General features: G+C 45.6%; 2 protein-coding genes and 1 long non-coding RNA gene across 6 annotated transcripts; 1 reads left to right on the top strand and 2 right to left on the bottom strand.

Annotated features, from left to right (window-relative positions):
* Positions 1-176: 176 nt before the first annotated feature.
* LOC144207918 (uncharacterized) lies at positions 177-4,709 on the top strand. Of its 2 annotated transcripts, XR_013328809.1 has the most exons (4): positions 177-298; positions 2,953-3,029; positions 3,808-4,124; positions 4,291-4,709. It is a non-coding gene; the product is annotated as an uncharacterized LOC144207918 (long non-coding RNA). The 2 variants fall into 2 exon arrangements; XR_013328808.1 differs by having other exon boundaries at positions 3,808-4,709.
* On the bottom strand, positions 2,243-20,481 carry LOC144207914 (amyloid beta precursor protein binding family B member 2-like). 3 transcript variants are annotated; one of them, XM_077733591.1, is made up of 14 exons: positions 20,229-20,481; positions 16,915-18,118; positions 16,035-16,213; positions 15,674-15,805; positions 15,336-15,421; positions 15,092-15,152; positions 14,742-14,888; positions 14,483-14,610; positions 8,214-8,328; positions 7,916-7,991; positions 6,818-6,898; positions 6,607-6,722; positions 4,315-4,497; positions 2,243-3,945 (listed from the first exon to the last, which is right to left on the bottom strand). In XM_077733591.1, exons 2-14 carry the CDS (start codon positions 18,089-18,091, stop codon positions 3,766-3,768), a joined length of 2,661 nt encoding a protein of 886 aa, XP_077589717.1. In that variant the 5' UTR covers positions 18,092-18,118; positions 20,229-20,481; the 3' UTR covers positions 2,243-3,765. The 3 variants fall into 3 exon arrangements, with proteins under 3 accessions (XP_077589717.1, XP_077589718.1, XP_077589719.1); XM_077733592.1 differs by lacking the exons at positions 14,483-14,610; positions 14,742-14,888; positions 15,092-15,152; ... (3 more) ...; positions 16,915-18,118; positions 20,229-20,481 and adding an exon at positions 12,904-13,391; XM_077733593.1 differs by lacking the exons at positions 14,483-14,610; positions 14,742-14,888; positions 15,092-15,152; ... (3 more) ...; positions 16,915-18,118; positions 20,229-20,481 and adding an exon at positions 9,633-9,945.
* A 290-nt stretch (positions 20,482-20,771) lies between these two features.
* dgkq (diacylglycerol kinase theta) lies at positions 20,772-27,009 on the bottom strand. Its single transcript, XM_077733594.1, has 23 exons — positions 26,749-27,009; positions 25,971-26,050; positions 25,801-25,900; positions 25,644-25,729; positions 25,452-25,577; positions 25,185-25,341; positions 25,048-25,110; positions 24,877-24,977; positions 24,381-24,565; positions 24,209-24,299; positions 23,940-23,994; positions 23,797-23,858; positions 23,463-23,613; positions 23,347-23,385; positions 23,174-23,289; positions 22,932-23,083; positions 22,676-22,824; positions 22,438-22,613; positions 22,277-22,377; positions 22,009-22,155; positions 21,838-21,949; positions 21,628-21,780; positions 20,772-21,546 (listed from the first exon to the last, which is right to left on the bottom strand). Exons 1-23 carry the CDS (start codon positions 26,897-26,899, stop codon positions 21,451-21,453), a joined length of 2,649 nt encoding a protein of 882 aa, XP_077589720.1. The 5' UTR covers positions 26,900-27,009; the 3' UTR covers positions 20,772-21,450.
* Between the last annotated feature and the right edge of the window lie 909 nt (positions 27,010-27,918).

Below are 27,918 nucleotides of genomic sequence, written 5' to 3'. Positions count from 1 at the left end.
GCTGGGAATGTCATTGATTTCATAACAGACATGACCTCGCTACAGTAATGAGCTTTACGAAAATAAGGGAATTTTATTCAATTTAATGGCAGCTAATGAGTTAATAATTCAAATACTTAGTGTCGTTTTCTATTTTGTGCTTTTAAATGACACTTTTTACTTTTGTGTTTTCTTCAAGAAAAAGCCAATGTCCTTCTCCAAATTATGACGAGATACCGCAAGAAAACGTCTCGAGATTGGAACATAGTCGAGTCACAGTTGTTTTCTGGCTGTCTTCCTCTGGGAGGCAAATGTAAAGGTAAGGTGTTTTTTTTTTTTTTTTTAGTCACCTACATGTACGTACAGCAAATTTGTTTAGCGTTAGCCATTCCCAGGAGGCCATCAGGTCACGCCCCTTAATCCAATCCAGATCTTATGTCAACTCTGGACTCCAAAGTCATGCTTCTAAGAGTGGACGCTAGATGATAGATGTGTACTGATTTGCGTATTGATTTTCACTCCATTTTTCTAATGAGTCCTCTCGGTCCTATTGGTTGATTCTGCTGCATGCAGTTAGCAAAAATACAATTGGGCTCAAAGTAAAGTAGTCTTTATAAAATCTAGTTGTAGTATAGCATCAGCCCTTCTAATGGCGACATTGTTGTACAGGCAGAAACAATGCAATTGTACACATTTCTGGAACTTTTCCATGTCATTGGCAAATGTCTGGCATTTTGTTTTCAATACCTCTGACTTGAGCCGCTTTAGCACCGCTAGATGGGAGGGATGGCGCTCGCTCTGTGGCGCCGACGCGTTATCTCCACCTGGGCCGTCCATCATGTTTTATTCCTCCGCAGATAGGCATGAAAAGATAATCAAAGCGTCGTAGCGGCGCCTCAAACAAAGACCCCCACTAGCTCCCCCTCCTCTGGCAACATGCAATAAACCCGGCTAATCAAAAGTTATTGTGGTCCTCAGAAAAGTGCCATAAAAACTGCAATTATCAAAGTGTTTGAATGTGGCCGTTCGTATTCGTTATTGGACCACCGTGCGGGAAATGTTCGAAATTCCGCATTTTAAGCGCTATAGTCTATCTTTTTAAAAAGATCCTTTGACTGCCGCTTTCTTTGTTTTTAACAAATTGTCCGCAACTGCAAAAATTCAACATGGCATATTTCTCCATTATGGAATTGGATTGGTCAGAGAAAAATTGCGGATTGTTATTGTGACCGCTGCTTTAATCATTGTTGTCGTATTGTGAGGAAAATGCTTATTGTGAAACTTGGTATCATTTTGGGAAGTTGCCATTATTAAATCCCAGAGTAAATTTCCACATTCGGGGTGAGCTCAGGTTGTTCCGAGGGAGCATGGGATTTGCCGGGGGTGGGCTGGAGATATTTATGGTCTTGGGGCGGGAGAATAAAGTAAGAAGCGTGTCTGTTGAATAATTCAATGTCCCCTGTCTGAAGGAGTTAGCATCACCCAAGTTGAGGGCACCAAATGCAGCCGTACCTCAAAACCTGCCAACCCCACGCCGCACCGCACATTGGCGTGTTAACACGTTGGCACGTGTGGTCAAGGAAAAAAAAAACCTGCTATGCGTCGGCGTCAGCATTTACGACATATTGGCAGAGAGGCTATTTGGCGTTTGCGTGTTAGCTCAAGCGTTTGGAAACAAAAAGCAGCAAGTCTCTGTGGTGCGCGCGGTGAATAATTCAAGTGTTGTGGGCTGCCGACGTGACCCTGCGGACGTGCGGCAAGGTCGTGGCGTGGCACTTACCGGGACTTTTTGAACGTTTCTGGGCTGCAGAGTGATGGCTGTGCTCATTCCTCTCCTTTTCAGCTTGAAATGCCAAGTGAAACTCTTTCACGATAGATTCATGTTTTCTATAGCAGAAAGGTGCTGACTGCTGGGACGCTTTGCAGCCTAACCTTGACAATTGCATCAAAAATGATGATTTTTTTTTTTTCGGCCCTAAAACGAACTACAGTCCAATTGACATTATTTGTTTACATTCAAAAATTCAGGAAAGCAAAAGTTTTCGCCTCTGTGGGAAATGTCCAAATTTGACAAAAACATCCCAAATCTCAAATAACAGCCTAACTATACATGGTAAAATGTTTTAATGAAAAATCGCCTTAGTATGCATGGTAATTTGAAAAATAAAGTTAATAATAAAATACTGAATATCATTGAACTTATTGGATAGCCGTTCAAGTGAGATTGGACGTTCACGGGTGACAAATAAATTGAAGAGGCAGCTGCTACTTTTTTTGCTAATGCATTTTTATTGTCACAATAGATAACATTTACAGCGTGTTGATGTGCCATGACTGAATCTGGAATCGATTCCTATCAATTACTGCATCGTCTCTTTTTCTTGGTTTTGTGTACATTTCGACTGCATTCGTTTGTGTGGAAGGTGCTGTCACGCTGGCCCTTTAAAAGTCGACACCTAACAATTTAGACTGCAAGGAACGGCTAATGGAGTTAAACAAAGTTACTCAAAAATAGGTTTAAACCCAATGGCAGCGAATTAGTTAAAAAAAATTCCTCTGTCCGAGATGTACTTGAGTCGTTAAGTGGACTGAAAATCTTTTACCGTCAATGGTAGCCTTTAACAAGAAAATTGCAAAAAAACATCCTCCATTACTATCAAAAGTAGTGCCAAATAAAATGTACCCAACGACAACACATTTCTAGTGAGCGGTGACCGTGCAAAAACAATTAAGTATCGCTACTTTTGCCATCAAATATCATATCTGATTACATTCCGTTATACTCCTGACGACCCTAATGAAGACAAACAGTTAACGGGCCTGTAAATAAAAAAAGACTTAGGCCACAGAAGACTAAAAACAAAGTGAGGGGGAAAAAAACACACCTTATAGTCCAGAAATGACAATATAATTATATAACGGGTCCAATGATCGTTACGGTGAGGAGTTAATTTTCTTGTGCCTGTGTCCTAGCCTCATCCATTTCTTGCCAGCTGAGGATGACTTGTGCTCAATGTCGCCCGTCAACATAACATGCACGCTCCAAAAAGGTATGCCCCCCCCCACCCACGTTTTGTGCCTTATACACTCACACTATTCCGACACACATTCATTTGCAATTCTTTACTGATTACAATCACTTCACACAATCATCTGCCAGATGAGTCTGGCTTTTTTCACCATGGCCTCCCACGGAGCTGTCGAATGTCAATTAGCGGGCCGCCGCCATTGGTCCGCTTGATTTTCGGCGTGAGATGAGGCCGTCCGCCTTGCCGTCAGATGCCGATTCCGCGTGAATACAAAGTGTTTGAACGAAATCCCAGCAGCGTCGGGGTGATGGAGCACTTTTCTCTCATTAGCTGCTGTATATACATTGCTGGTTACCATTAGTGTTGCACCGATACTATTTTTTGGGCCAAATTTACGTACTAATACCACATTTTTGAAGTCAAATATCATATTTTCTTCTATTAATACTAAATGACCGTATACTCTAATGTAAATTAAATGCACGATTTACTCCGACAATATTTGGCACATTGGCTACCATTGACCGCACTAATGGTCCAATCCTTGTTGCCCCATCCAACATGGCCTCCTTGGGGCCATGTTCCCAACGAAGTCAAGGCATTAATATTCCAATAAAGTTAGAGCCGGTTCATTTCTCAAGCAATTTTTGTATTTTTATTAATGTCATTTCACGTATCGATGCAACACTAGCTACCGTGGTGTTAGAAGGGGGTTTTGTGGCCGGGGGGTCTCTAGGGCTGTGCTGACTGACGTTGGTCATTGCTGGGGGAGTTCTGATGGTGCCTTCTTGGTTTTCAGAGTGTCTATGAGGGACTGGACGCCACGCTTGACGCTGGTGCTCACTCTGCGGCTCACCGTGTCGGCGGCGGCGGGCGAGGACGAAGACCCGGCGCGTTGCGACGGCGGTCGTGCCACCAGACACTTTTGATAGCGCAGCTAAAAGACGAGAAGAAGACGGCACTGTGGTTAAAATGGCAGCATGCAGGTATGGCTTTTATCTGAACCGCTTATCTTCACAAAGGTCACATGGGAGGTGCTGGAGTACACGCAGTAAACCCACGCAAGCTCCACACAGTGAGGACCATCCCTGGGATTGGACCCTTGACACCAGAACTGTGAGGCTGACATGCTAACCACTACATATTTTCTTGATACCTATTTAAAAATGTTTTTTTTTTCTCAAAAATTAAGTCTTCAACTATTCCCACATTTTTTGTAACAAAAGTAGCTTTCTGCAAACAGCCAAACTAAGGTGAAATACGTTTTCTTATGTATTCTAAGCCACGATTAAAAATGGGAGCTTACCACGCACGCCGCTTGCACGGCTTCCGACACGCATCCGGCGTTGGGGTCACACCAAAAAACGTGGCACTGGAAGTGCTGGTTTCCCGTGTCCATGATGAAGGCAAATGTGTGGACATTTCGCCCCACTCCCATGAAGGACAAAAATCGGACCCGGCACTCCACCAACGCTTCTTCTTCTTCCTCCTGCGTGAAAAGACTTTAACTTACCATGTTTTGTCAAGGGAGTCAAATTTGTGCCAAAGTGGGTATGGTTTATAATCCAGAGTTCCTTTTAGTCCAAAGTACTTTTTTGTGAGGAAAAAAAACAATGTTTTTGCCACAATATCAATCAATGTATATATTTAATTTTGACTATATTTTTATACTTTATGAATAAATACCATTTTAAATCATTATATTGTTCATCTGCAATCAATACATCGTCACACCCTTAATTATGACCCCTAACAACAGGTTTACCCATGATTTCAAAGTATTTAAATAACTTCTAAAATGTTTGAGCCCCTTTTGTAAGCCAATCATTTGACAATTTTCCTTGTAATGATCTCAAATTTTCACAGCTTGCGTAGTACAGAGTTTCAAGTTTTTGTGTAACATTTTCCTCTTAAATAGAAACAACAATGTGCAGTCAAGGCTTTCCAAAATCATGTGTGGCCTTTGTGGCGCAGAGGTTAGTTCACTGAACCCCCGTCCGGGGGACCTGGGTTCAAATCCCGGTTGGGACACATTTTCACTTAGTTGTTTCTGTGTACTTCTTGTCAAGACACTGAAATGATTACTAAGGAAAGTGTAGCTACTTGGATGGCACAGAGGTTAGTTCACTGGACTCCCGTCTGGGAGACCTGGGTTCGATTCTCGCTGCCGTCGTTTGGCTGAAAATAACTGGAAAGAAGAATTGGTCAATGGAATAGGAAGAAGGGGGAAAAAAAAAAGAAAAAACTTTTTAATTTATATTAAACACTTAGTCATACTTTTCAGCAAAAGGTTATATTCCGAACTGCCTTCGGCAGTTCGGAAGACAGTTGAAGGACCTGTCCGTGCGAAAGGCGTTCTCGGGTCGGCCTTCGGCCGACCCTCGACCGCTTGCTTGGTCAGTGAACTGCCGACACCGGGAAGCGAACTCACGTTCTCTCGGTGCAAAGGCGAGTGTGCAACCCACTACACCAACTCGTGCCCCACTTATACATGGGTGTTGAAACGTTTTGTCCAAGGAAATGGGGTGAAACACTTAGTAATTTTTTTGACAAAATGCTTCATACACTACTGAAGACTTATTCAGTTAAACACTTAGGCATTAGAACTTATTCTTTTAACTGAATAATATTTGGAAAATCTTTGCCTGCACTGGGATTTGAACCCAGGACCTCATAGGCGACAGACTGATGACTTAGCCACTGGGCCACCACCCAGTGAGAGAAAGTGGTAGTACTTATAGTTTTACCTCTTTTATTTACCTGAAACACTTAGTCATTTTTTGGACAAAATGCTTCATCCACTACTGATGACTTATTCAGTTAAACACTTAGGCATTAGAACTTATTCTTTTAACTGAATAATAATATTGGGAAAATCTTTGCAGGCACTTGGATTCGAACCATGGACCACGGAGGTGGTAGACTGATGACTTAACCACTGGGCCACCACCCCGTGAGAGTAGGCAGTAGTACATGGACACTCATCTCTTTCATTTACCTGAAAATAGTGGGAAAATATTTGCCTGCACTTGGATTTGAACCCAGGTCCACAGATGTGGAAGAGGGAAGACTTAACCACTAGTCCACCAACCCATGAGAGAAGACTGTAGTACTTATACATTTATCTCTACATACACATACATGTTGAAACGTTTTATCCAAGGAAAATGGGTGAAACACTTAGTCATTTTTTTGACAAAATACTTCATCCACCACTGAAGACTTATACACTTAAACACTTAGGCATTGGAACTTATTCTTTTAACTGAATAATATTGGGAAAATTTTTGCAGGCACTTGGATTCGAACCATGGACCACAGATGGGGGAGACTGATGACTTAACCACTGGGCCACCACCCCATGAGAGTAGGCAGTAGTACATGGACTCTCATCTTGTTCATTTACCTGAAAATAGTGGGAATATCTTTGCATGCACTAGGATTTGAACCCAAGACCACAGAAGTGGGAGACTAGTGACTTATCCACTGGGCCACCAGAGACCTGTTTTGTCTCTTTTCACTCCCAGATCATACTTAGTCCTTAGACCACAGGCATTTAAATCCATTAGAAATACAACATCCCAATTTAGGAACTTGCCTTTTCTTTGATAACAGCCAGGGTAGTATCGGCTATACTTAAAATAACAGGCGTCCAATCCTCCTTCCCCGTGGAGGACACCAGGCTCTCGATGGCTCCATTTATGATGTCCATACCTGGAGAAAGAGAGAGCGGGGATTCGGGCAAGGGACGCAGCGGCGAGGATTTACGGCCAGAGGGGAGATTTTTACAAGAGCTGATTTATTTGTACCTATGGGCCGAGTCACCGAGGTCGTCCCCAGGTAGAAGACGTGGAACTTTTGCACCAGCTCCGTCTTTGGTATGGGAAATTCTGCACACACAAAAAATGATAGACATCTTTTTTTCAAAGATAAATTAGGATTGCTAAAGTGCACACCATCACCCCAAAAAGGCAGATGTTTCATGCAGATGGAATAAAGCCATTTAACGTCGACGATCCGTAGCATGAATTTGGCCCACTTTGCACCATCAGCATCTTAATTAGGGATTTTCAGGACATGGTCATTCATCATGCGCTCATCTCTGTGATGGCAAATCAATGGGGGATAATGACTTTTACCTGGATTCACCTCATCAGAGTGCACTCCTATCCTTTCCATCAGCACTTTACATAAAATGAATGGAGGTTGATTTTTATGCTTTTTTTCCTTTGACAGTTGAATGCAGTGTGGAGAACGAGGTGAACGTATGGGAACCATGCTTTCAACTTTAGGGAAAGAAAGCCCACATTTGGCAGCACCCAAAAAGGACTTAAACAAGATTCATCTTCTACTGCACTTCCTTCCTCATTTATGTTTTTGGCAACTTATGTGACTACTTATTTTTAGTTCATTTATTTGTTGGTCTTGTTATTTATGCACTTGGTGATGAAGCTTTAATTCTCATTATATTTGCATTATGACAATAAAACGCATTCAATTCAATTGAAAGGTCTCCACGTCCAATTAATTTTGACTGACTCCATACTCGCCAATAATATCGAGAACTAACATCCCTACTATAGATCATGTTTTTGATGGGTTGGATACTTGAAGAACCTGTATACTATGTATTTATGTAGAGTATAGTTCTTCCCTTATTTGGGATGCTGATGAATTCAGAGGGTGGTTTTCTTTCATCCCATGTAATTACGACATCCCACAAACCCAGGGGACATCGAGTAAGATGGAAATCAGTGAGTGGGATTTCTTCCCAGTTAATGCGTATCAACAAACGTATATCAACAATGAGTGCTGTGGTTTGGAGGGACTCTGACAAGATAACGCAGTGGACAAATTTGTCTTCTCCAAGGGGAGATCAAAATAAAAATGGCTGTGTGTGTGTATACCTTGTAGGGGCACGTCAGCACCAGTCTGGGAAGAGCTGCCAGCTGCAGCTTTGGCACTTTTCCTTTCCGCCATAATCTGGACAATAGAGAAGAGGGGGACGGAATTACATTTGAGAGGAAGTGGAGCAAAACAAAGTGGGACACAAATGAGAGGAAAAACAAATATGGGTTGATGGCAAATTGAATGGAAATGAATTGTTGGCGCACGCCTTTGATGCATGGGCTGCTTTTGACATGAATGCTCGTCCAATCCATTGGAAGTGGGAGAGAGGGCAGCCAATGAGCGAGCAACACCCACCTCGGAGCAGATTTCATGAAGACTTGTAGCGATGGCGGCGGCGGGCGTGTCACAGCGGAACACGTGGCACTTGAGCACCCGGGTGTTCTTGTCCCTCGCCACGTAGGCAAAGTCCCTGAAAAAAAAAAAACAGAAGATGACCAAATATTAGCGTGCTTAGAATTTAAAAAAAAGATGAAAATCCAAAAAGAACAACCAAGTATAGTATCTTCTTGTATCTCATTGGAACAGCAGCGGCATTTGTTAGCCCGCAGATATGACTTCCCGTCGAGCCACTTGAGGACGTGAATGCACATTGAGATGAAACGCTCGTCCTAGAGGCCCTTTAGCTTTATGCCAATATGTGGATTAACAGCCAATTTATATTCCGTATTTCTTCAAGCGTTTGTGGACATTCTGGCCCGCGTCTCCCATACCAATCGCCGTTCCCGCCCGGCGAGGATCGGGAACTGGGGAATATCATATATACATCTATAACCTTCCTTTGAATTTGATCCGAAAACAGAAAGTCGAAACTCATGATTTGACTTTCTCGGGCCGCACAAAATGATGCGGCGGGCCAGATTTGGCCCCCGGACCGCCACTTTGACACCACAGCCAATATCAAACTTTTAGGTACTTACTGGGATCCATGCTAAGAATATATTTATTTATTTAGGTCTAAAATGTATTTTCCTGTGTCTGTATTCTCACCCAATAAAAAGATGTTATCTATTCTAATCTAAGGGTGATGAGGAATGACATGCACACAAACACCAGAAGAAAATGTTCCATTTTCCTCTCTAACGAGCGAGAGAAGCACGAGAGGAAGGAAAGACGGACGCTGCCGAGAGCGCCGTTGGTTCCGACGGCCTCTTTGTGTTTACGAGTCCATTATCCGGGCTGCGGTGGCGCTTAATTGCGCTCGAGCCTACGAGGTCGATAAAGCTGCTCGCCGGTGAGCATGCGGGAAAGTGCCATGCGGCGTGCGCGAGATGTTGGAGGGCGCTTTGGGAACTATACTAGTGATAAGTCATTTCAATTCACAACTCAAAGTGTGAAAAGACTTTTCATGCACACTACCAAGATGGCTTCCGGGCAGCCATGTTGGTAGGGGCAAAGTTCTATCAAGGTCAACACATTGACATCCAGATTATATTCATGAACTGGCTTTTGAAAGATTATTTCCCTCACAGTCGCACCCTTTTTTTTTTAAATGGAGATCTTATTGTCCAAAAATTTGACAACATGAAAATTGGGATAAAAGTTGAATTTCATGCCTACAAATGAGTTGCTAGTAAAACAACAAAAACTGCTATAACATCCTCCAACACTCATGCAAAATGATCAAATCAACACATTTCTTTTTTCACCACAATAGAACAGAAATGGAAAGCCACATTCATACGTGAGGACGAGATGGCAAAAAGTTCCAATTACCTTTCTCTGGCTCCCGGAAAGCAGAAGGAAGGGGAGGACAAAAAGTTTTGGAGGAGGGATGACCAAGAATACAATCAATGACAGAACGGCACCAAAACACAAAAAAGAGTCACAAAAAGGGAAAGAAATAACGTTATTATCTTCAGTCAAGATTGTAAACACATGTCAAATTAGAAAATGGCATTTCTGGCCAAATTTGTAGATTTTTATGAATTAACTTGTGCTGATGCAACCTAACCTTCAATAGCATTCATCACATTTTTACTATTGCCAATAAAAATGTTAAAAAAAGTGAACAACCAACCATGAATAAAACATTTTACAAAAACATCAGCCCCCCCGGTACCGCAGTTTGCTTAAATGGAATGTAAAACAAGGTGCTAAAAGTTCTAATAAAATGCAGGTGATCAACTGATGCAGACGATACAGAAAGTGACCACTTTATTTAGCGGAAGAAAAAAAAATGGATTTGACGAGGCATTTTCATTGAAATCGGCCCCATCTCCATGCAAATTGCTTCATGTAGCGCATTTCATAGCCCAGAACAGACGACAACAATTATGAGACTAAACAAAGTCCAAAGAAATAAGCACTAAGAAAGAATCATATGGTGAAAATGCTTAGCAAATGAAAGCAATCCCACATAAAAATATGACAAACCATTCATTTTTTGAAAGCTTAAGTGATTCCGCATACACCTTCTGACCTGATTCCAGGCGCATAAAAGAGTACACGCGTGGGGGTTAGAAAAGGAGGGGTAACACACGCCCTACCCGCGTATTCTCTTGCATATTTTAGAACGCTGGAGTAAAAGCAAGAGAACAAGAGAGGCATGACAGAGCCAGTAAGATAATGTCCTGCTGTTCTTGACGCTCTGGATCGTTTCACATCACACTGCTTTGGATTCACGACGCTTTCTATTCACAGGTTTTGGTGATGATGGCTGATGAGAGAGATCATGCATTCGTCATTGCAAAAGATCCTTCAAAGCATGCTGAGTGGCCTCATTAGCTACAATGTGTACAGTTTGCATCTTGTGACTATGTGGTCGTATCTCGCGTCATACTTGCATAGTTGAACAGTCTTTAGCAAACTAAAAAATATGCATTTTCTAACAAAACGACAAAGACAAAAAAAATCGAGCAATGTCTTGTTGGATTCCATCATAGTGCATACCTGGGCCATTTGCTCTCATTAATAATTGCAATTCTCCCCTAAGCGATAAAAAAACGTACAAAAACACTTTTACTCGCATAGGGCAATCCTAAGTCTAAAATTTTCCCCATAGTGAACAGGCTGCCCAACATTGCTTGCTGACATGCTATATTTATATAATGAAAAGGACAGAAGTGGCTGGCATGCAAGCACATATCATGCATTAAGGATGACAATACTATTAGCAGTCAACAATGTTTTCATCTACCATTTGTGACCGAGACGATCCGGGTAAAACCAGATGGGTTTTACAGAAAAACGTACTATCAAAAATTCCATTCAAAAGTTGTTATACGGCGTGCATCATTTGAAATAATCAAAATGTATCAACTACATTACCAATTTCGTCATACGCAGCTGGGTATGATGACAATTAGTCTTTTGTCAGGTCAATGATGATAACAATGCCTATGTCTGATTTCATTTTTTATTTTTATTTTTTTAAGAAAAAAAATGGTATGTGATTGTGCTTTTTTGTTGCATGAAAGACCTATTAAAAATGGAAAAGTCTTTTTAAAAGCATTAGAAAATGAAATCACATTGAGCTTGATTTTTGGATGCCAAATCGTTAAATTCTCTAACCCATAACAAGATTTTGATTTGTCCCAGCCCACTCCGAGTAGTTGCGTCCCGACAAGTGGCTACGATGGATTGATGGATGGAAGGAAGGGTGGAGAAATGATGACGAAAGGGAGGGAGGGAGTCAGTGAAGGGGGTGGCACGCCATCAATCACCGTGGCGTCTATTCAATGCGGGTGAGCAGGGTGGTGTCCCAGTAGCTCCTCACATATTAATTCATTCAGGCTAAAAAGGGCCACGACATAAGCAAATAACGGGGAAGTCGCGCTTTCCAAATCTCAATCAATGGCTGATGGCGAGATTTTGTTGATCTTTAAATTATTCAGGACGCTCTCTTTCCTCGATCTCATTCTGGGCACAAAAGGTCAAATTGGACAGAGGGTCATGAATAGAATGTGTTTTCCAGCCAGGTGTGGGAACGCTTGGCCATACCACCATAACTCACGCTAACGATCCTTTCGCAATTCGCCAATTTTCCAGACAGTGGAGCAATTGGTTTTGAAAAATTGTTTTGAGTTTTTGGCTTGTCCAATCCATTTGAACGGGGAGGCCGGGCAGGTAATGAGTTAAGAATGTGTGAGCCATCCATGCTAGAATTCATTTCCATTCCAATCAATACGCAACATTTAGGTATTGCAATAAAACATATTTTTCATTGGTGTGCAATCAATTCCCCGATGCCATACAGCAGTGTTTTGGAATTGGTATGGGGAGCCAACATTATGCAATAACATTTGTCATTTTTAAAGAGGATGATGTCGTTTTTTTCTTTTTTTGAAAAAAGCCTTACTATACTATGTCATTTTTTAAGAAAGTTGAGAAGTTTGAGTTCAGCCTGAATTCTGTTGTGCTAATCCAGCCACGTCAACACTAGTGCTCTATTTATGTAAAAAGCACCTCTCTATCAGTTTAAGGGTAAAAAAAAAATGGACATGCTAAAATCGGGGATAATTTGATATATTCTTATAAACCTCGTACGTTTTATCCGCTGCCATTGGTGGCCATATACGTCAACCCTACCAATCAGAATAAACTGGACGTCAATCACCATCAACAAAAGCCAGCGAGTTAAAACTTGAAAAGACATGAATACCCGATTCCAAGAGCCTTTACAGCTATTGATTTAGCCAAAATAACCTTGAGAGAAAAAAGTTTGCATGTATCTTAAAAAAAGCCAACTCAGTCATCCAAACTGCACATTTGAGCATGTGCACCTAACAAACAGCCCAATGCGGCACACCCACATGTTAATCCTGTTTTCCGCACGCATGCACCCCCCAACCCAAATCCCTCTTTTGCTGATTGCTCTTTTTTTTTGGCATCTTATCTTCACCCCCCAAACATCTGCTCAGCCGCCTGCCTCCTCGCACCTGCCCGACCTGTCGTGCGAAGCCAAAGCGGCGGCGAGGCGGGCGGAGCAGCGGACAAATAAACGCCAAAGCCACGAAGAAAGGACGTGCGCCACGGGGGTACTCACGTGCTCAAACACTCCGTCCATGTCGCCAACTACTTCCCCGGGCTCACAAACTCCATGACATCGCCATCCCGCCAACTCCCACCTCCACGCCGGCGATCCCCCCGATTCCTTCCTCGCCCCTCGCACGCCGTACTACCTCGACGAGACGCTACCTTGCCAGTCCTACGGAAAGTGACTGACTGAAAAAAAAACGGGGCGGCTCACGCATCGGCGTGAGGAAGATGCTGAGCTGAGCTGGAGCAGCCAATGACGCGAGAGGGAGGCTGCGTGGCAGAAAAGAGGGCTGGGAGACAAAGACTGAGCCCCCAAAAAGCCACGAGGGGAAAGTAGGAGGGGGAAAAAAGTCATCCCACCCCCACAAAAAATATAATAAAAGAGTGCTCCCGATTTAGACCAAGCAAGCCACTTCATTAACCAGGCACGAGCCACAAGCACACACGCAACAAAAGGGTGTGTGCGCGTCCTCAGACTGGCTGAGTGCTTGGGATGTAGCCACATGACTTCATCAAGGGAGCCAGCACGCCACGCCCCACTTGAGATAGAGTTAGGGGGGGGGGGGTCGCTCATTCATTTTGAATCAAGCTGAAGCAAGGCGGCAACATCTTCAATCTTGGGACACAGAAAAAAAGCGGCGTGGGAAACCAAAGCAATTGCTTACTTCCACTTTGACGCATTTTCCTAGCGGTCAACGTATACGTTTTACCCCTATTTTATACACTTCAAATTGTCTACCCCCTATAACAATGGGATTTTTTTTAAACCGTTTTTTAAACCCATTTTTTTTCTTTTTTATATATATCATGACTTTTAATGTGCCCTGCGATTGGCTGGCCACCGGTTTGGCTTGCTCATAATTGGCTGGAATAGGCTCCGGCACCCCTTAAAGGCCGTGTCGGTATATAGACGATATATAAGTCGCAGTTGAGTACAAGTCAAACCATGAACTACTCCTGAAAATACAGTAAGTAAATGGACTTTGGTCCTGGACTAACATGCGTCGCACGTGTTCAGAGACACCTAAAGAAAAAAAAACCAGAGTGCTATCACATCAACTTCCCAAAATTCATCTGTTCTATTTCTGCGTTACGCAACACAAAGAGAAGAAGAGATCACACGCACAAACAATGCCTGAGGAGATAAAACCGACCTGCTTGGTGGCCAAACTTTCCAAAGGGACATCTGTCAGAACAACTAAATGCCATTTTTGAGACAATATTGCGCCTCATAGATAAACTACTCGAGTATCAGAAAAGAGCACATAACAATTGCACCCAAACTTTCAAATTCAAAGTGTTCGAGCTTTTCACATTATTAGCTTGAGACAAAGAAAAGTCAGCAGAGAGAAGAAAACGAGACCAGGAAAGGAAGAAAAGCAAGTGTCCTCAAAATAAGCATTTCTTAGAATTTTCACCCATCTTTTTTGAAATACAGGCTTGGACATACGCGCCCTCTAGTGGTAATGTAACAATAAAAAACATTCATTTTCCTACAGTGTAATCTTTGCTTGCATTTGCTTTGGAATCAATTCACTATCAAATTTTCTCCAAATCACATTGAATAGATAGTGTTTTTGTCCTACCTGTCGTGGTCACGTCCGACACCCCACACGCGAATGCTGCTGATTGGCTGGGAATGGAGGAGGCTTTGATCATCCGGGTCGACCAGAGTCAACATGCGGTCTTGAAGTACCAGCAGCATGCCTTTACCCTTTCAAAATCACAACCAACAACTCTGTCAGACTTTTCAGTGCAAGCACAGATTTAGTATTTTTTAAATCCATCCTTGTCATTACGCATGTCATTAGGGGATGCATTTAGTGTAGGATAAAAGTAAGCCACCTCTCCCCAGACGCCGGCCGAGTCTCGGATGTCCCTCCTGCAGTAGGACAGCTGTCTGATGCAGTGGTGGACGGCCACGCTGCTTCTGCCCTGGCACAGATCTTGTTCCGCCATCTCCACCCAGCCCAAAGATCGCACTGGGAATGACTGGAAGGAAAACGTCTCGGTTTACTTCAAATGCATTTTGCCCACAAAGACGGACGGCAGCAATAAACCACAAATTTAATCCCCGGAGACATTGAATTTTTTTTGGTGCAGAGAAAAATCTCATTCCTTGTTCTCTGTGTCCAATCTTTATATGTATTTATATTTTCAATTATGATCCGTGGTAGATTGTAATTGAGTCTTACCATGGCTTCGGGATCCGGGAAGGTATTGTTCAGGTCCACGGTTTCCAGAGGAGCCGCCAGGCTGCAAAAAATTGTTCTAAACTGAGTATTCATTCAAAAGGAACAGATTTGTGGAATTGATCATTCATGACCATATGACATACTGATGTACTAGATTTTTTGGGATATCCCCCAGCACTAGCTACTTTATACACCTTTGGCGGTATTTTTTTACTTTCACCAGGAGTATTCCGTGAAGTTTTACTTGAGTTTGAGCGAAGCGTAGCGGAGTGTAGCCCCTTCAAAAGCCTTCAGACTGGGATCGGGATAGATTGGGTAGTCTTTAAGCCCCTGGATGGACACACAGGCACACGCATAAAGACGTGGTGAGTTCTTTTACAATTTAGATGCTTGTCCGGTTACATCCCCCAAAAAATGCTTGATTATACCCCACAGTCAGTCGTTGTATTTTATAGCGTCCATATATATAAACTTGTGATTTAGTTTAAATGAGGTAAAAAAAAAACTATTTAAAAAAAGGGATTTGGATGTCATGCAACGAGAACAGCGTAAGTTGATTTTTTTTTTTTTGAAAAGGCTTACGTTGAGTGTGCAGGTGGCGCTATTGAGATTCTCTGCAGAAGGGATGACATCATTGGAGAGGGATGTTGGGGAGGAGCCAGAGGGGGAGGGGACAGCCTCCACGGAACTGTCTGAGATCAGGCTGCTGGGGCGCTGTAGCAGAGGAGAAAAAAAATTGGAGCGTTGTCAAAAGACCACCGTCGTCACCATTCATCGCTTTGCTGAATACCACGGTGAAAAAAAAACTTTCTTGCTACTCTATATCGTTACAATGTAAAGCGCCGGTGTCAAAGTGGCAGCACGGGGGCCTTATCTGGCCCGCCGCGTCACTTTAAGCGGCCGGCCACAGTATAACTCGTGCTAATCGGGAGATCGGCCTGACCTGGTCGGGTGGGTTGGATGCGCCGTGCGTCTCCTCTTGTGGTGAGTTCTCCGTCTCGCTGGGGGCCACGGGTCGGTGGTACTGAGTGGTACCGCTGGGGACGTGCCAGAAATACACCTGCGACGAGTCCGAGATCTCCCTCCAGCCAGGGGGCAGGTCCCCTTCGGCCCAGAGGGCGGCTAAAGGGCAGAGAGGAAAAAAAACGGACATTTGGAATGTTAGCTCCAGGGCATACATGAATCCTTTCTTTCATCAAATAAAAAATATTCACATTTTTATGAAGAAAACAAAATTAATAGCAGGAAAAAAATGCTAAATAGCGAATTTGCAATGAGTGAAGATGTGATAACAAAAGGATTACTGCATGTGTTTAAAAAATATTATTATTAAATATTAATTTAAAAAAAAAATCTTATATTCTTACATATGGATTTCTAGTTTAGCATTTTACCAGATTGAGATGTATTCCTTATTCAATCATTTATTATCATTTTTGCTTTTTAATATAGATTTTCATCACCATCATTTAAGGCATCACCAGGTTGCCATAGCAACATTTCCTCATGCACTACCGAAATTGCTTCTGGTATATTGGTTCTTTTCCCCATACTTTTTGGCCTATCAAGTTTATATTTCATCCCTGCTTTCAAATGTTTTATTCCCGACAGCTTTCTGGACCTTGATGCCGACCCTCCGATGCGCCATAAGGTGGCACAGCGTGGCGGCGGTCTGGCCTTAAGGTGGGTCTTTTGCTCCGTTTCCAGAACGATCCATTTTTGATGTAATAGCGAGAGCAAAGATCAATGAACCGGGCGCTACTATGCAAAGTTATTCAATATGTGGCGTGGTGAGGAGGTGCATATTGACACGGTAGTCAAACCTGTCTCCCGTGGACTCTGAGGAGAGGGCGTCTCCTGGGACAGCGTCGTCCAGCTGGAGTCTTCGTCTTCCGACGGAGAGTCCGGCGTCATGTCCATCCTTAAATTAACTTTAGGGAAGCCCACCTCGGGCGCGGTGGGTGGCGCCCGGTTTCTGGTGGGCGTGTTCCTTCTGCTCTGTTTGGGCGAGCACTGTTGCAGGAACTGGTTCTCGTCGTTGGGGTGCAGCTCCACCTTGATCACCCGGGGTTGAGCGCTCCGAGGAGGCTTGGCGGGACTCCCCCGGACCACCGCCTCTCTTTCCGCCATCCACTCCGGGCTGTCGGCGGACGAAGAAGAGGAGGATGAGCAAAGGGGGGCTTCCACCACCACTGGTGGTGGAGGCTGCCTAGGGGTTGTCGGGTGCTCTTCCTCTTCCACTTCCTCATCCTCTTCCTCTTTCCCCTCCTCTTTCTCTTCCACTTTCTGCTCATCTTTCTCCTCCTCTTCTTCTTTCTCTTCCTCTTCTTCTTTTTCTTCTTCTTTTTCTTCCTCTTCCTCTTCCTCCTCCACCACTCGGGGTTTTTCCTCCTTCTGGATCTCCCTCTCCTTGACGGGACTGTCCCGCTCCTTCTCCGGGAAAGCCAGCTGCTGCTTCTCCTCCTCCTCCTCGTTCTCCTTGTTCCCCCATCCCGGGTCGCGGTACTCCAAGAAGCTCTTGGTGCGTCGGCGGAACGGCGGCGGACGGGAGTTGTCCTTCTCCGACTCGGGCCAGTCGTGGGCCAGCCGCCGCTGGATTTTGCCCTCCGTCACCAGCTGTTGGCTCTCGGCGCGCCTCTGCATGTTGGCGCCGTTCTTGGCCAATTTGGGGTTGCTCGAGGGCAAGAGGGAGGACGAAGAGGAGCACAGGGCCGAACTGGACGAGGACTTGGTGGGAAGGCCTCGGCCCCGGGTGGGATTCTTGGAGGACGGGTGCTCGCCAATGGCGCCGGCGGCGCCGTGTCTCGGGCGGCTCAAAGTGGACGCGGCGAAGCGTTCCGACTCCTTGGCGGCGTCCCGCCCAAGCAGCTGGTTGTACGAGGAGCGCAGGCTGAGAGAGGTCGGGGGCGTGGCCGAGGGCCCGCCGCCACGGCCGGGCACGCCCACGTTGGAGGGGGACGAACCGGAGCGGGAGAGCGGGGGAGTCTGGACCGACATCATGGTTGTGCGATTGGACGCCAACGAGGCCTGTTGGTAGAGGAAAGGCTTGCCCATTAAATTCAATTCAGACATTTATATAGAGTATTTCAATGAACTAAAAATTAATAGTATTTCAATGACCACTGCATTACACTTAATATTTACCCCCGTTTTGGTCACCGCATACCATTGAAAAGATGGCCGCAAAATGACAGCGCAAATATCATTGGGGACATTTTCCAAGCGTGGAAACAACGTAGGCGGCAGATTTGAAGGCCCGACAAGATCTTGGGAATCAAACGCGAGCCGAGAATCCCTAAACTTGGCACTTTGTCCATGCGGGACCCTCGTCTCGCTGTCCCGGCTGGAATTTGAACAACAACACTGGGTTTGTGCTGACATGGCGTGCGTACCTGACAGTGAAAAATACAGTAGTATCAAAGCATCAGGTGCTCTGCCCATTTAAAAATAAACAAAAAAAGGAGATTTGCTGATCCACGATCAAATTAGTGCATTCGAATGGCTTCATAGAATTATAGAAATATAAGTATAAAATAATAATATAAATATTTGCATATTTATTTTGTTTGCTTGTTTTTTCAAAACATGGTTTTGGTATAATATCTCCGAAACCACATGTCCGATAGCCCCCCAAAAATGGTATTAGTGTAACAGTGTCACGTTTTGTTGGAGTTTTGGTGGTTGGGTGCGTTTTCCTGAGTGTCCCTTTTCCAGGTGTTTGCAATTGTCTCGTTAACCATCTCCCGTCGTTGTATTCCAACCCGGCGTCGGTGTTTTCATCCTCCCCCAGTGAACTTTGTATCTTTGTTCATTTTTCCCAGTTTTATTTTGGCGTGGTTACTTTATGATTATTTTCTTGCTTGAACCTTAAGCTTGTGCAGCAACACATCTTGACACCAACATAACTAACAGTAATTGCAACACCATGTCAGGAGTGAAAATATATGCCGGCCCTTTCTGGTTAATAACCCATGGCTTCATTAATTTCAACAATATGGAGAGGGATAGCATTTACAGTAATTATTAGAAAGCGGCAGGCTGGCAGGCAGGCGCATGACAAGGCACTTTGCCGGGAAGCCGCGGATCGTTTACTTTCCCCGATTATTCCCCCCAGAGAGAAAGACCATACATACAGGATGCGAGCAACAAGTAGTACAGTATTGCCGTAAAAGCCTTATTCGACTACACCATTTACCTTATTAATCTTTTTAAAATTTTGCATGATATGATGTTGCCTCCTTTTCAAGCCTGTATTACCTCAAAATGCAATGCATCCATGGCTTAAATACATTTGGATCCGTAATATGACGTTCTGAAAATGATGACGTCTTAGGCCAATATTAACGTTGTGGTCAAAATTGAATTGTGGGTTTTAGCATTTGCCATTTTGAATGGCAGAAATGTTTCAAATTTCAAAATGTACCTTTCATTTATTTTTTGCCTAATTCATTGCATTGTTTTTTTTCTACAAAATACAGGACATTTTAAGTTGTAAACAATTTCATGTACAGGAAGTGATGGCGAAAATGGCCAATCAATTCATATCAAGTGACTGGAAAGTTCCAAGCAGGAAGTGCTCATGTTTGAGTGCCATTGACAGATCAAGTCAATACATACAGAAAAACTCTCATGAAAAGTGTACATTAAGTTCCTAATTGCAATGAGTTGTACCTAATGTGTTCCCTAATTTGAGGACGATTTAATACACGGCTAGGGCTCGAAAGTGCAAACTCTGACCATCCATCACCGCAAATATTGAGACATGTGCTTTTGTATTTGTCCATTTAAAAAGCCACGACCACCAGTCAGAATGCAACAGATGAGATTGGAAAAAAATCAACTTGGCCAAGTCAATGATGTCATAGGTGGAGTGTTTTCAATGCCTCACGTCGCCACCCCTGAACCAACTCCCATAGCGAATGCTAAATCACTTCATTAAAAAAAACCTTATCTCGTCATGCCTTGAAATTGAAATACAGCCAAGAACGCAATGTTTTACGTCTTCCCAAATCCGGCCCATACATCCATCCATCCATCCATTCAACCATCCATCCATCCATCCATCCATCCATTGACGCCTGCCCTGCTACACCGCCTTGCCGGTGCACATCCTCGGCCAAACATTTTATTCACTCACCCCTTAGCTGAGCCTCAACCGAAGGGAGCGTCTTCTCGCAGTCCCCGCAGTCACCGAGCGTCTTTGGAAGAGGCCGTCCGCTAGTGTTAGACTGCAGCCGGCCTGGGAGGCTCACATCATCCGCCCTCTCCGACTTCCAGGTGGCTCTAGGCGGCGCGTTTGGGCTTTCTCTCTGCGCCACACGAAGTCCCGGAGCAGCAAGTGGAGCTCCTTAGCCCCGCAGAAGGCACCGCCTATCAGGAGCGAGGATGGGCCGAGGCGGCTAATCAAATTCTACCTCACCCGGGTGTGACGTCACACCAGAAAGAGCTCAAAGATACCCCGCGTGCAAGGTTGCCAGGTTCAAATCGCAGTTTTGATCAGCTTGAGAAATTCAACTTGAACGTCTACGTATTGATTTCAGTAGTTGGACCACCCTGGTAGCACTTTGTTAGTGATTTGTACTTTTTAACATTATAAAATGTTTATTGAAATATAATACACGTTTTACTTTTCTAATATGAAATTCATCACCCATAATATACAAACTCAGTGCAACATCGATTCCACCACCATTTGTTTTTATTAATTTTCTTCCTGGTTATTTCAAATTATACAGAGTTGTATAAGGGTCACAGCTTATCTTAAACAGAATAAAGTCATTTAGGCTATTTTTAATGACTTGAGCGGGTTTTCGGAATGCCATTTCAACCTGGCAACCCTGGTTACAATCAGTATCAGGTTCAAGTTGTTATTTGATGAGGGTCGTCTTGGACATTTCTGCTAGGAAACAAGTTAAGACCTCCACCACAAAATTAAGTTCACACACATTATATACAGACACAACCCTTTAAAGAGCAAGTAAAATTGTTCACTGTTCCCCATAGTGGAAAATGACAGGTGAAACCCAGGTAGCATAATGTTGAAAATAAAATAGTTTTCAAGTTATTCGAGTTATTTTCATGGTCCCGTGATACAACAAATGTGATAAAAGCTGCCGGTCTATATGGTGAGCCGCTTTTAAATGACTGAAAACAATCACCTACCCTACCTACAAAGGGTTAAAACATGAAAAGAGCTGCATTAAAAATTCCATCTCGGTCAACTCAGGCGTCCTCAAATAAATACAAACAATAGAAATAGGCACGGATTTCTGGCATTAGCACGGACGAAACAAGCTAGCGCGCGGTCACAACAACATGACAACTCAGCGTTTCGCATTTTTGCTCTTTTTCTACAACATTCACACATCATCAGAGGAGGTGGAGCTTCCCGACCACCCATCTGCATTCCCACTGGATGACTTCTGCTTGGAATTGGACTTCTTCAGCATGCGCACCTATAGTGAAAAAAAATGCCAAGTTGTTGCTATAGCAGGATCATCATCAAAGCTAGCTAATAAAGCTAAGAGTATGTGGACCTTGGTTCCCGCCGCAGAGACGATGATCTGTCCCGGAGCTTGCAGCCAGGGTTCTCCGTCCACTTGGACTGGGAAAGCTTTCTTCAGCGTCACACGCATGTAACTTCCTTGGGCGATACGAATTCCGGAACGCAGTCCGCTCTGCACTTGACCCTGCCAAGAGGATGGAGCGCTCAAACGGGAGCCGAGGAACCGAGCGGGAGAACTCACCATGTGGACAACGCCGGTCACGCCCACCACCTCCAGCAGACCGTCAGCAAAGTTGGGTTTGGCAAAGCGAGCGTCCACCTCAGAACCCCACAGGTCGGCGCCGGACCCCCAACTGGGCGTAAACTCGGGTTGAAGTGAGGAGGGGGTTCCCGCGAGTGGGCTCGTCCTCACCTGGGAATGTTGAGGAAGATTAGGCCCTCAATGTTGGGGAGCGGGACGTCGCGGTCGTCCACGCGCAGCTGCAGTTCCCTGTGCAGACTCCTGGTGGCGATAATCTTCTGCAGGCCCACTTTTACGTAGACACCCTTGTTGTGAAACCTGGGAAGGCCAAAAAAAAAGTGGGAGCAAATACCTTTATACTGGACGTCCAATTCATATGGAGCAACAAGGGAAAATTATGGTATGGATTTTTCCCAGTGGGTCAAGTGAGGGGGCGTACCTGCTGCTAAACTTATTGGGATGGTCCTGGCGGGCCTGGTGGAAGTCCAGGCTGAGCTCGGCATCGATGCCCACGCCCAAGTAGTTGTTCATATGGACGATCTGGAAAACCGAACGATGGCGTCAGTTTGGTGTTTTTTGTTTTTCCACACCATTTTTCACCTTTGGCGCTTCTAGGAAGTCCTCGCTCCCGTTGCCCGTGTGGTCCTGCGCGTCCAGCAAGACAGTCCAGCGATCCATTGGCACCTCCTCTGCTTCGTCCACACAGTCCAGTACCCGGATGGGATCCTCGCCGCCGTAGCCCGCCCCCCAGCGCAGCACGCGAGACAGGTCGTTACCTTGGGAGAGGGGACGGTCGGCGTTAAGCCCGAGCGTGGCGAGGCGGCACGCTCCGGGTCACCTGTTCCGAGCGGCACGATGGCGACGGGAGGGTCCTGGCAGACCAGACGGTGGCGCAGGTCCTCCAAGGCGCTCAGCACCCAGCCCACTGTACCGTCGCCCCCGCAGACCAACACGCGGAACCTGGGAAGGGCCCTGAATGTGTGTAGGCTGCAGACATGGAGTACATTATATAGGCCGGCTTATAGTACGGAAATGTATCCAAGTATCGATATCCGGATACGGTATGGGATTAGTTGTACAAAATGTAAAGTCACCCCAGCAGCGGCCCTCCCTGAGACAGGTCAAAGACTTGGTGGGGATTGAGAAGCTTGCGGAAAGCGTAGAGGAGCTCTTTGCCCTTCAGGCCGCCGCTCTTGGTGTTGACAAACACCAACAGGGGGCGCACGTCCATGTCGACAAGGCTGACCTGCCACAACACACAGGGCCACCAACTCATTTCTCACTATTATACTCACCCATCCAAGTCAAAATAAATGGGTGGCCTGGCTCCGCCTACCTGGAGGCCCGGGACGATGAACGAGACCAGGGGCTTGTCCTCCACGCGGGTTTCTTTGGCCAACATGAAGAGGCGCTCGGCTTCGTAGAAACACGTCACCCGCAAGGCCAGCGCGCCTGAACGCACGGGGCAGGTAAGAAACGCCCGGCCAAAGTCCCCCGAGAGTGTCTCACCTTGGGTGCCGTACACGTGGCTGATCTCCACCAGGTGACCTGAAGAGAAGGTGGGCAAGATGGAGCAGAGGGAGCAGAGAGACGCCGTTGCGGCGACGGTCCGACGGAGCGCTCACTGTTGATGCTCAGCTCTTCCTGCAAGAGCTGCCAGTAATCCTCTTTGGACAGCTGGGCTGGCAGCCCTCCAATCAGCAGGCTGATCTGCACCTCTTGGCTCCACCTCTCCGCCACGTAGAAACGAGTCTGGTTCATCTGCCGTAAAGACTCCTGGGGCACGGAATCAGAAAATATACCAGTTTATGATAGCACATGGATTTTATTTTCATTGTTGATGTTTCTCGTCTAATTGGTCATCATTTTTATGAGGGTCCCTCCAATAGTTGTCATTGTTTTGAACAAATAGCCCCCCCACAAAAAGAGTCATAAATGCCCCAACAACAAGTAACTGACCTTCCTGATGTCCCGCAGTTTCTCCAGAATGTTCTGCTGCGGCGTCAATGTTTGGCTCCGAACTAGGGACGCACACACATCGCAGGGGTCGTGACCTTCAGCATGCCTCGTAGCCTTGAGCCGGAGGGTCAGGGTTCACCGACCTTGTCTCCCGTTCATGAGAACTTCCCGTAAATCAAATCCAGATGTGTCCTCATCCTAGAGGTAATAGAAAAAATCAAGTGTTACCTCAGTCAAAAATTTGGAGACAATTCCACATCTTTTGTCCCTTTTGAAAAATTCAAAAATAAATGAAAATATTTTTTTTCAACACCCCCTCCTTCACTGCCACTGACGGCAAGAGATGTCCAATCCGTTTGGGTGGGAGTGCCGTTTTTTGCAAAAGGTTTGAGCAAAGGTCCCGCGGGCTTACCAGAAGCTCTGGACAGCCGAGGACCTCGGCGAGGACGGACGCCGCCGTGCTGTCCTCGGACACCGACACGCTGACGTAATCCCAGTCGGACCTGAAAAGCACACGCTGACGTGGAGCGAATAGCACTGGGGCGTGCGGCGCAGCGGGTAAAGACAGGAAAAATCAGCGTGACCTGTCCGGGCCCCCGTAGACTCTGATGACCTCAGCGTCTGAGTCTCGGGCTCTCAGAATCCGGGCGTCACCGCCGTCCCGGGTCGCCGGCTCCTGCTTGCCGCGGGGACATCGGGCTTTGCGCACCTCCTTCAGCTGGAAATCCCGGGGGTTACCTGGCAGGTAGAAGGTCCACAACGCCGCCTCCTGCACAGCAATGCCACCCAAAGAGTGACTTTAACCCTTTTTAAGACATTCGAATGCTGTCATTGAAGGGGCTAGCTAGACCAGAGGCGCACAATCGGTCTAGTGCCCTCTGGCGGACACAATATAATTCACACCTAGTTCTACCAAAAAAATAGGAAAATACTATGAAACCATTTTTTTTTAGAATGGATGAAGATTTTTGCGAATTAAGTAACCAATGACGGTGCCATTGGAAATTTAAATAGAAAACTTAGATGGAGGACATTCACAGCTATAAAAATGATGAAGAATGATACGTGTGTCCTTCCTACCACAATTTCCCGGTTGCTGTCGGGCTTGACCACGCACAGCGGGCGGAAGTCACCACGTTTGCGCGCGTCGTCGCCGTCGAAGACTTTGAGGAAGTCTTTGCCTGCACGACAAAGCCCACATCAATGTGAGCCTGCGTCCAAAAAGCGGGAGCCTCAGAGTCCGCCACAGACCATGTTCGGGCACTGCTGCCGCCGACCGGCCGTCGTTGCACGCCTCATCACTGTTTCCGTCGCCTGTGGCAGCCAAGGAGTCAATTGAGACAATCAGCAAAAAGTTGAGAAAGTGTGTCAAAATGTAGCGTACGTACCGAGCTGGTGTCCGCCGCCGCACTCGCCGATCCTGAAGCAGTGCCGCTGGCTGAAGTGTCCGGATTGGAGGCGCACACAAGCGGGGTGCAGCATCATCCTCCGCAGACGCCCCATGGTGCACTCTGACTCCACGTTCGGGTAGCAAGCCGCATGACACTGAAGTGCCACAAAATTCATTGAAAGTGAGGGAAAATCTACAGCCGCGCGGTCAAAAATGTTATGATACATGGCAGGACTCGTAAGCGACCGCATCGAAGCGCTCTTACCGTGATGTTGCACCACTCGCATCTAAATCCCGCCAGGACGTCGGACGAGCCGCAAGAGCGCCGGCACACCCAGCAGCGGGCGCCCGCCGGCAGGTTACCCTCCCGCCAATGGTGGCCAAAAGTGTCCTGAGGGGCAGACATATGGAGTACGTCCTCGGACACATTCCCGATGCCGAAGCGTCGGCCACCGACCTCATGCCGAGTCCCGTCCGTGTGACAAGAGCGACAGTCGGCGCATGTGAAGGCGACGCACTCGGCGTGCACGTGCAGCTCGCACACTGAAAACCAAGCGTCGACGGCCGCCGGTTAGCATGGGCGTTAGCATCTGACGAAAAGAAGATGGGCTGACCTTGGCAACAGAGAGCGCCTTTTCCCGACGTCTGCCTCCTGCACACGAAGCACACACGCTTTTTGCGAGGGTCCGGACCGAAGCAGTGAGCCACAGGTGTCTGTAGGGGGCAGTGTGGAACGGCGCCGTCAAGGGGTGGCCTTGTCTCCGCCCCGGCGCGTGGAACTCACCTGTACGGCAGAGGGCGCCATGCTGGTGCACAGCGAGTGCAGCGTCTTTCGACATTTCTCGTGGCATGTCAGGTTACATGCTGGGGGAGAATGCCAAAAAGTCAAAAATATTGAAAAGCATAGATGTTGAAATGTCATGTGCGGATACCATATTTTATTGTCGAAGTATCAGCACTCGGTTATATATTTGTTTTTGTGCACAGAAATGTTTTCAAGCAGTTTATGGACTAGTCACTAATCGTTTCCTATTAAAATCTTCAACACAATGTTAATATTTGAAAAAGTACTCAATACCATTTCCAATATTGCCTGAATAAAATCTCCAAATTGGATGTTTTGTTATTGACGGTGCTCATTATGTCTTACCGAAAAAAACACCAAAACTGCTGTTAATTCACTTGTAAGTGTATAAAAATTGGCGTTGACAGTCCGAATTGAAAGGCAACATTTTAAACCCCACTGAAGACGAGCAAAATAGCTGCCATAACCAACGTTTTCACATTTCTTCCCGTAAAAGACAGCGAACCAGTTGAGGATAGAACATTCTAGTTCGAGTTAATTGTAGGCTAGCAAGCTTCTGGTTAATTAGCTTCAAAGCCTAGGGAGTTTCCCGCTGCGCTACATTATGTTAAGGAATGAAACATTTTTAGGGGACGTACGTTTACGGTGGACACGCAGTGTGGACATTTAATTTAGAGACACACGAGTCCACACGAGCCACATAACGAGAACATTTGAACCCCACCTGCAGCTGTTCCTGATGTTTTCTTTAGCCTACCTTCGCACAGTAAGCCGATCAGCCCCCACATTAAGTCGCTGCAGTGGTGGCAGTAGGTGGGCTTGGGCAGCATCACCCTCATCAAGGTGTGACCCAAAGACGAACGGGCGCGCTCGCCTGTCCCGGTGACTTTCGGCACGGCATCGGCCATGGATCCTTTGGGAGCGAATCGAAGCAAAAACAAAACAACTCGCGACTCGGGCGACGTGTCCAGATGTCTCGAACCGAGGTCCCGCCCCTATATATATGCCGGATGTGTGATGCGCGCTTTGAGCCAGCGTCGTCACTTGTCGGCCATTTTACGTCGGGGTCATTCGGGCAGCCTGACGTCATAGTAAACGACATCGCGACCATATACGTGTCTGTTGTCAGAAATTGCTAGAATTTTCAACTCGATGTCGAGACTCAAAAATATTTCATGCCAGTTTTTAACCCCCATAATTTGCTATTATTTCTACAATCATCATTTGGCTCTTAAACACGAAATGAAAACTATTGAAAAAATGTGTTGGATGAACTAGACGTTTGATGCTGTCAAAAGTAGGCAATATTATTAGAAGGAAAATCCAAAAATATCAAGAGTATTAGAAATCCAATTTACTAATCTAATAGAAAAAAAACTGCCTGTAGCTTCTGTGTTAGCCGTTAGAAGGCATGTACGGGCAGACGTCATGGGTTCACATTCTATTTTTTGTTTGTTTATTTAGAATTTTTAAGAGGATGATATTGCAGAAATGTCTAATAATATACGTTTACTATGTATCAAGTGGAAAAGTGAGCCCCTTCTGGAATCCAGGGTTCAATTCCTAGTGGGTCATGACCTTCCCTGTGCCTGTGTGTGAATACCCAGAGAAAATCTGGGTATGCCGGTTTCCTCCCACATCCCCCAATTCAGGGTGTGTCCCCTGCCTGTTGCCCGTAATGGGGTGGGATAGGCTCCAACACTAATGAGACCCATGTGAGGATAAGCGGTACGCAAAATAAAAATAGAAATGTATAGGAACAGCATCAGCAACAACTGATGTTGGAATCGGGAGCGAAAAAATGGGAAATGTGGCAGCCAATGGACTTCAGTCTACCTGCTTTTCGGGTTTAGGCTCCTCCTACCCACTCTCTCTCTCTCTCTATCTCTATCTCTCTCTCTCACTTTCTCTCTCGTAGTCGTCATTT

The sequence above is a fragment of the Stigmatopora nigra genome, chromosome 14 (assembly GCF_051989575.1).
Source record: "Stigmatopora nigra isolate UIUO_SnigA chromosome 14, RoL_Snig_1.1, whole genome shotgun sequence".
Classification (NCBI taxonomy): domain Eukaryota; kingdom Metazoa; phylum Chordata; class Actinopteri; order Syngnathiformes; family Syngnathidae; genus Stigmatopora; species Stigmatopora nigra.
This window is presented reverse-complemented; position numbering and strand designations above follow the sequence as displayed.

Coding starts and splice junctions, on each gene's coding strand:
- LOC144207914 (XM_077733591.1), bottom strand. CDS start 18,091: ATGATGTCGGTCCAGACTCCCCCGCTCTCCCGCTCCGGTTCGTCCCCC. Junction 15,806..16,034: donor CATCCAACCCACCCGACCAG/GTCAGGCCGATC, acceptor CCTCTGCTACAG/CGCCCCAGCAGCCTGATCTC. Junction 7,992..8,213: donor TTCATGAAATCTGCTCCGAG/GTGGGTGTTGCT, acceptor TCTATTGTCCAG/ATTATGGCGGAAAGGAAAAG.
- dgkq (XM_077733594.1), bottom strand. CDS start 26,899: ATGGCCGATGCCGTGCCGAAAGTCACCGGGACAGGCGAGCGCGCCCGT. Junction 25,901..25,970: donor TGGCGCCCTCTGCCGTACAG/GTGAGTTCCACG, acceptor TGCCCCCTACAG/ACACCTGTGGCTCACTGCTT. Junction 25,111..25,184: donor CGGCGGCGGACACCAGCTCG/GTACGTACGCTA, acceptor TGGCTGCCACAG/GCGACGGAAACAGTGATGAG.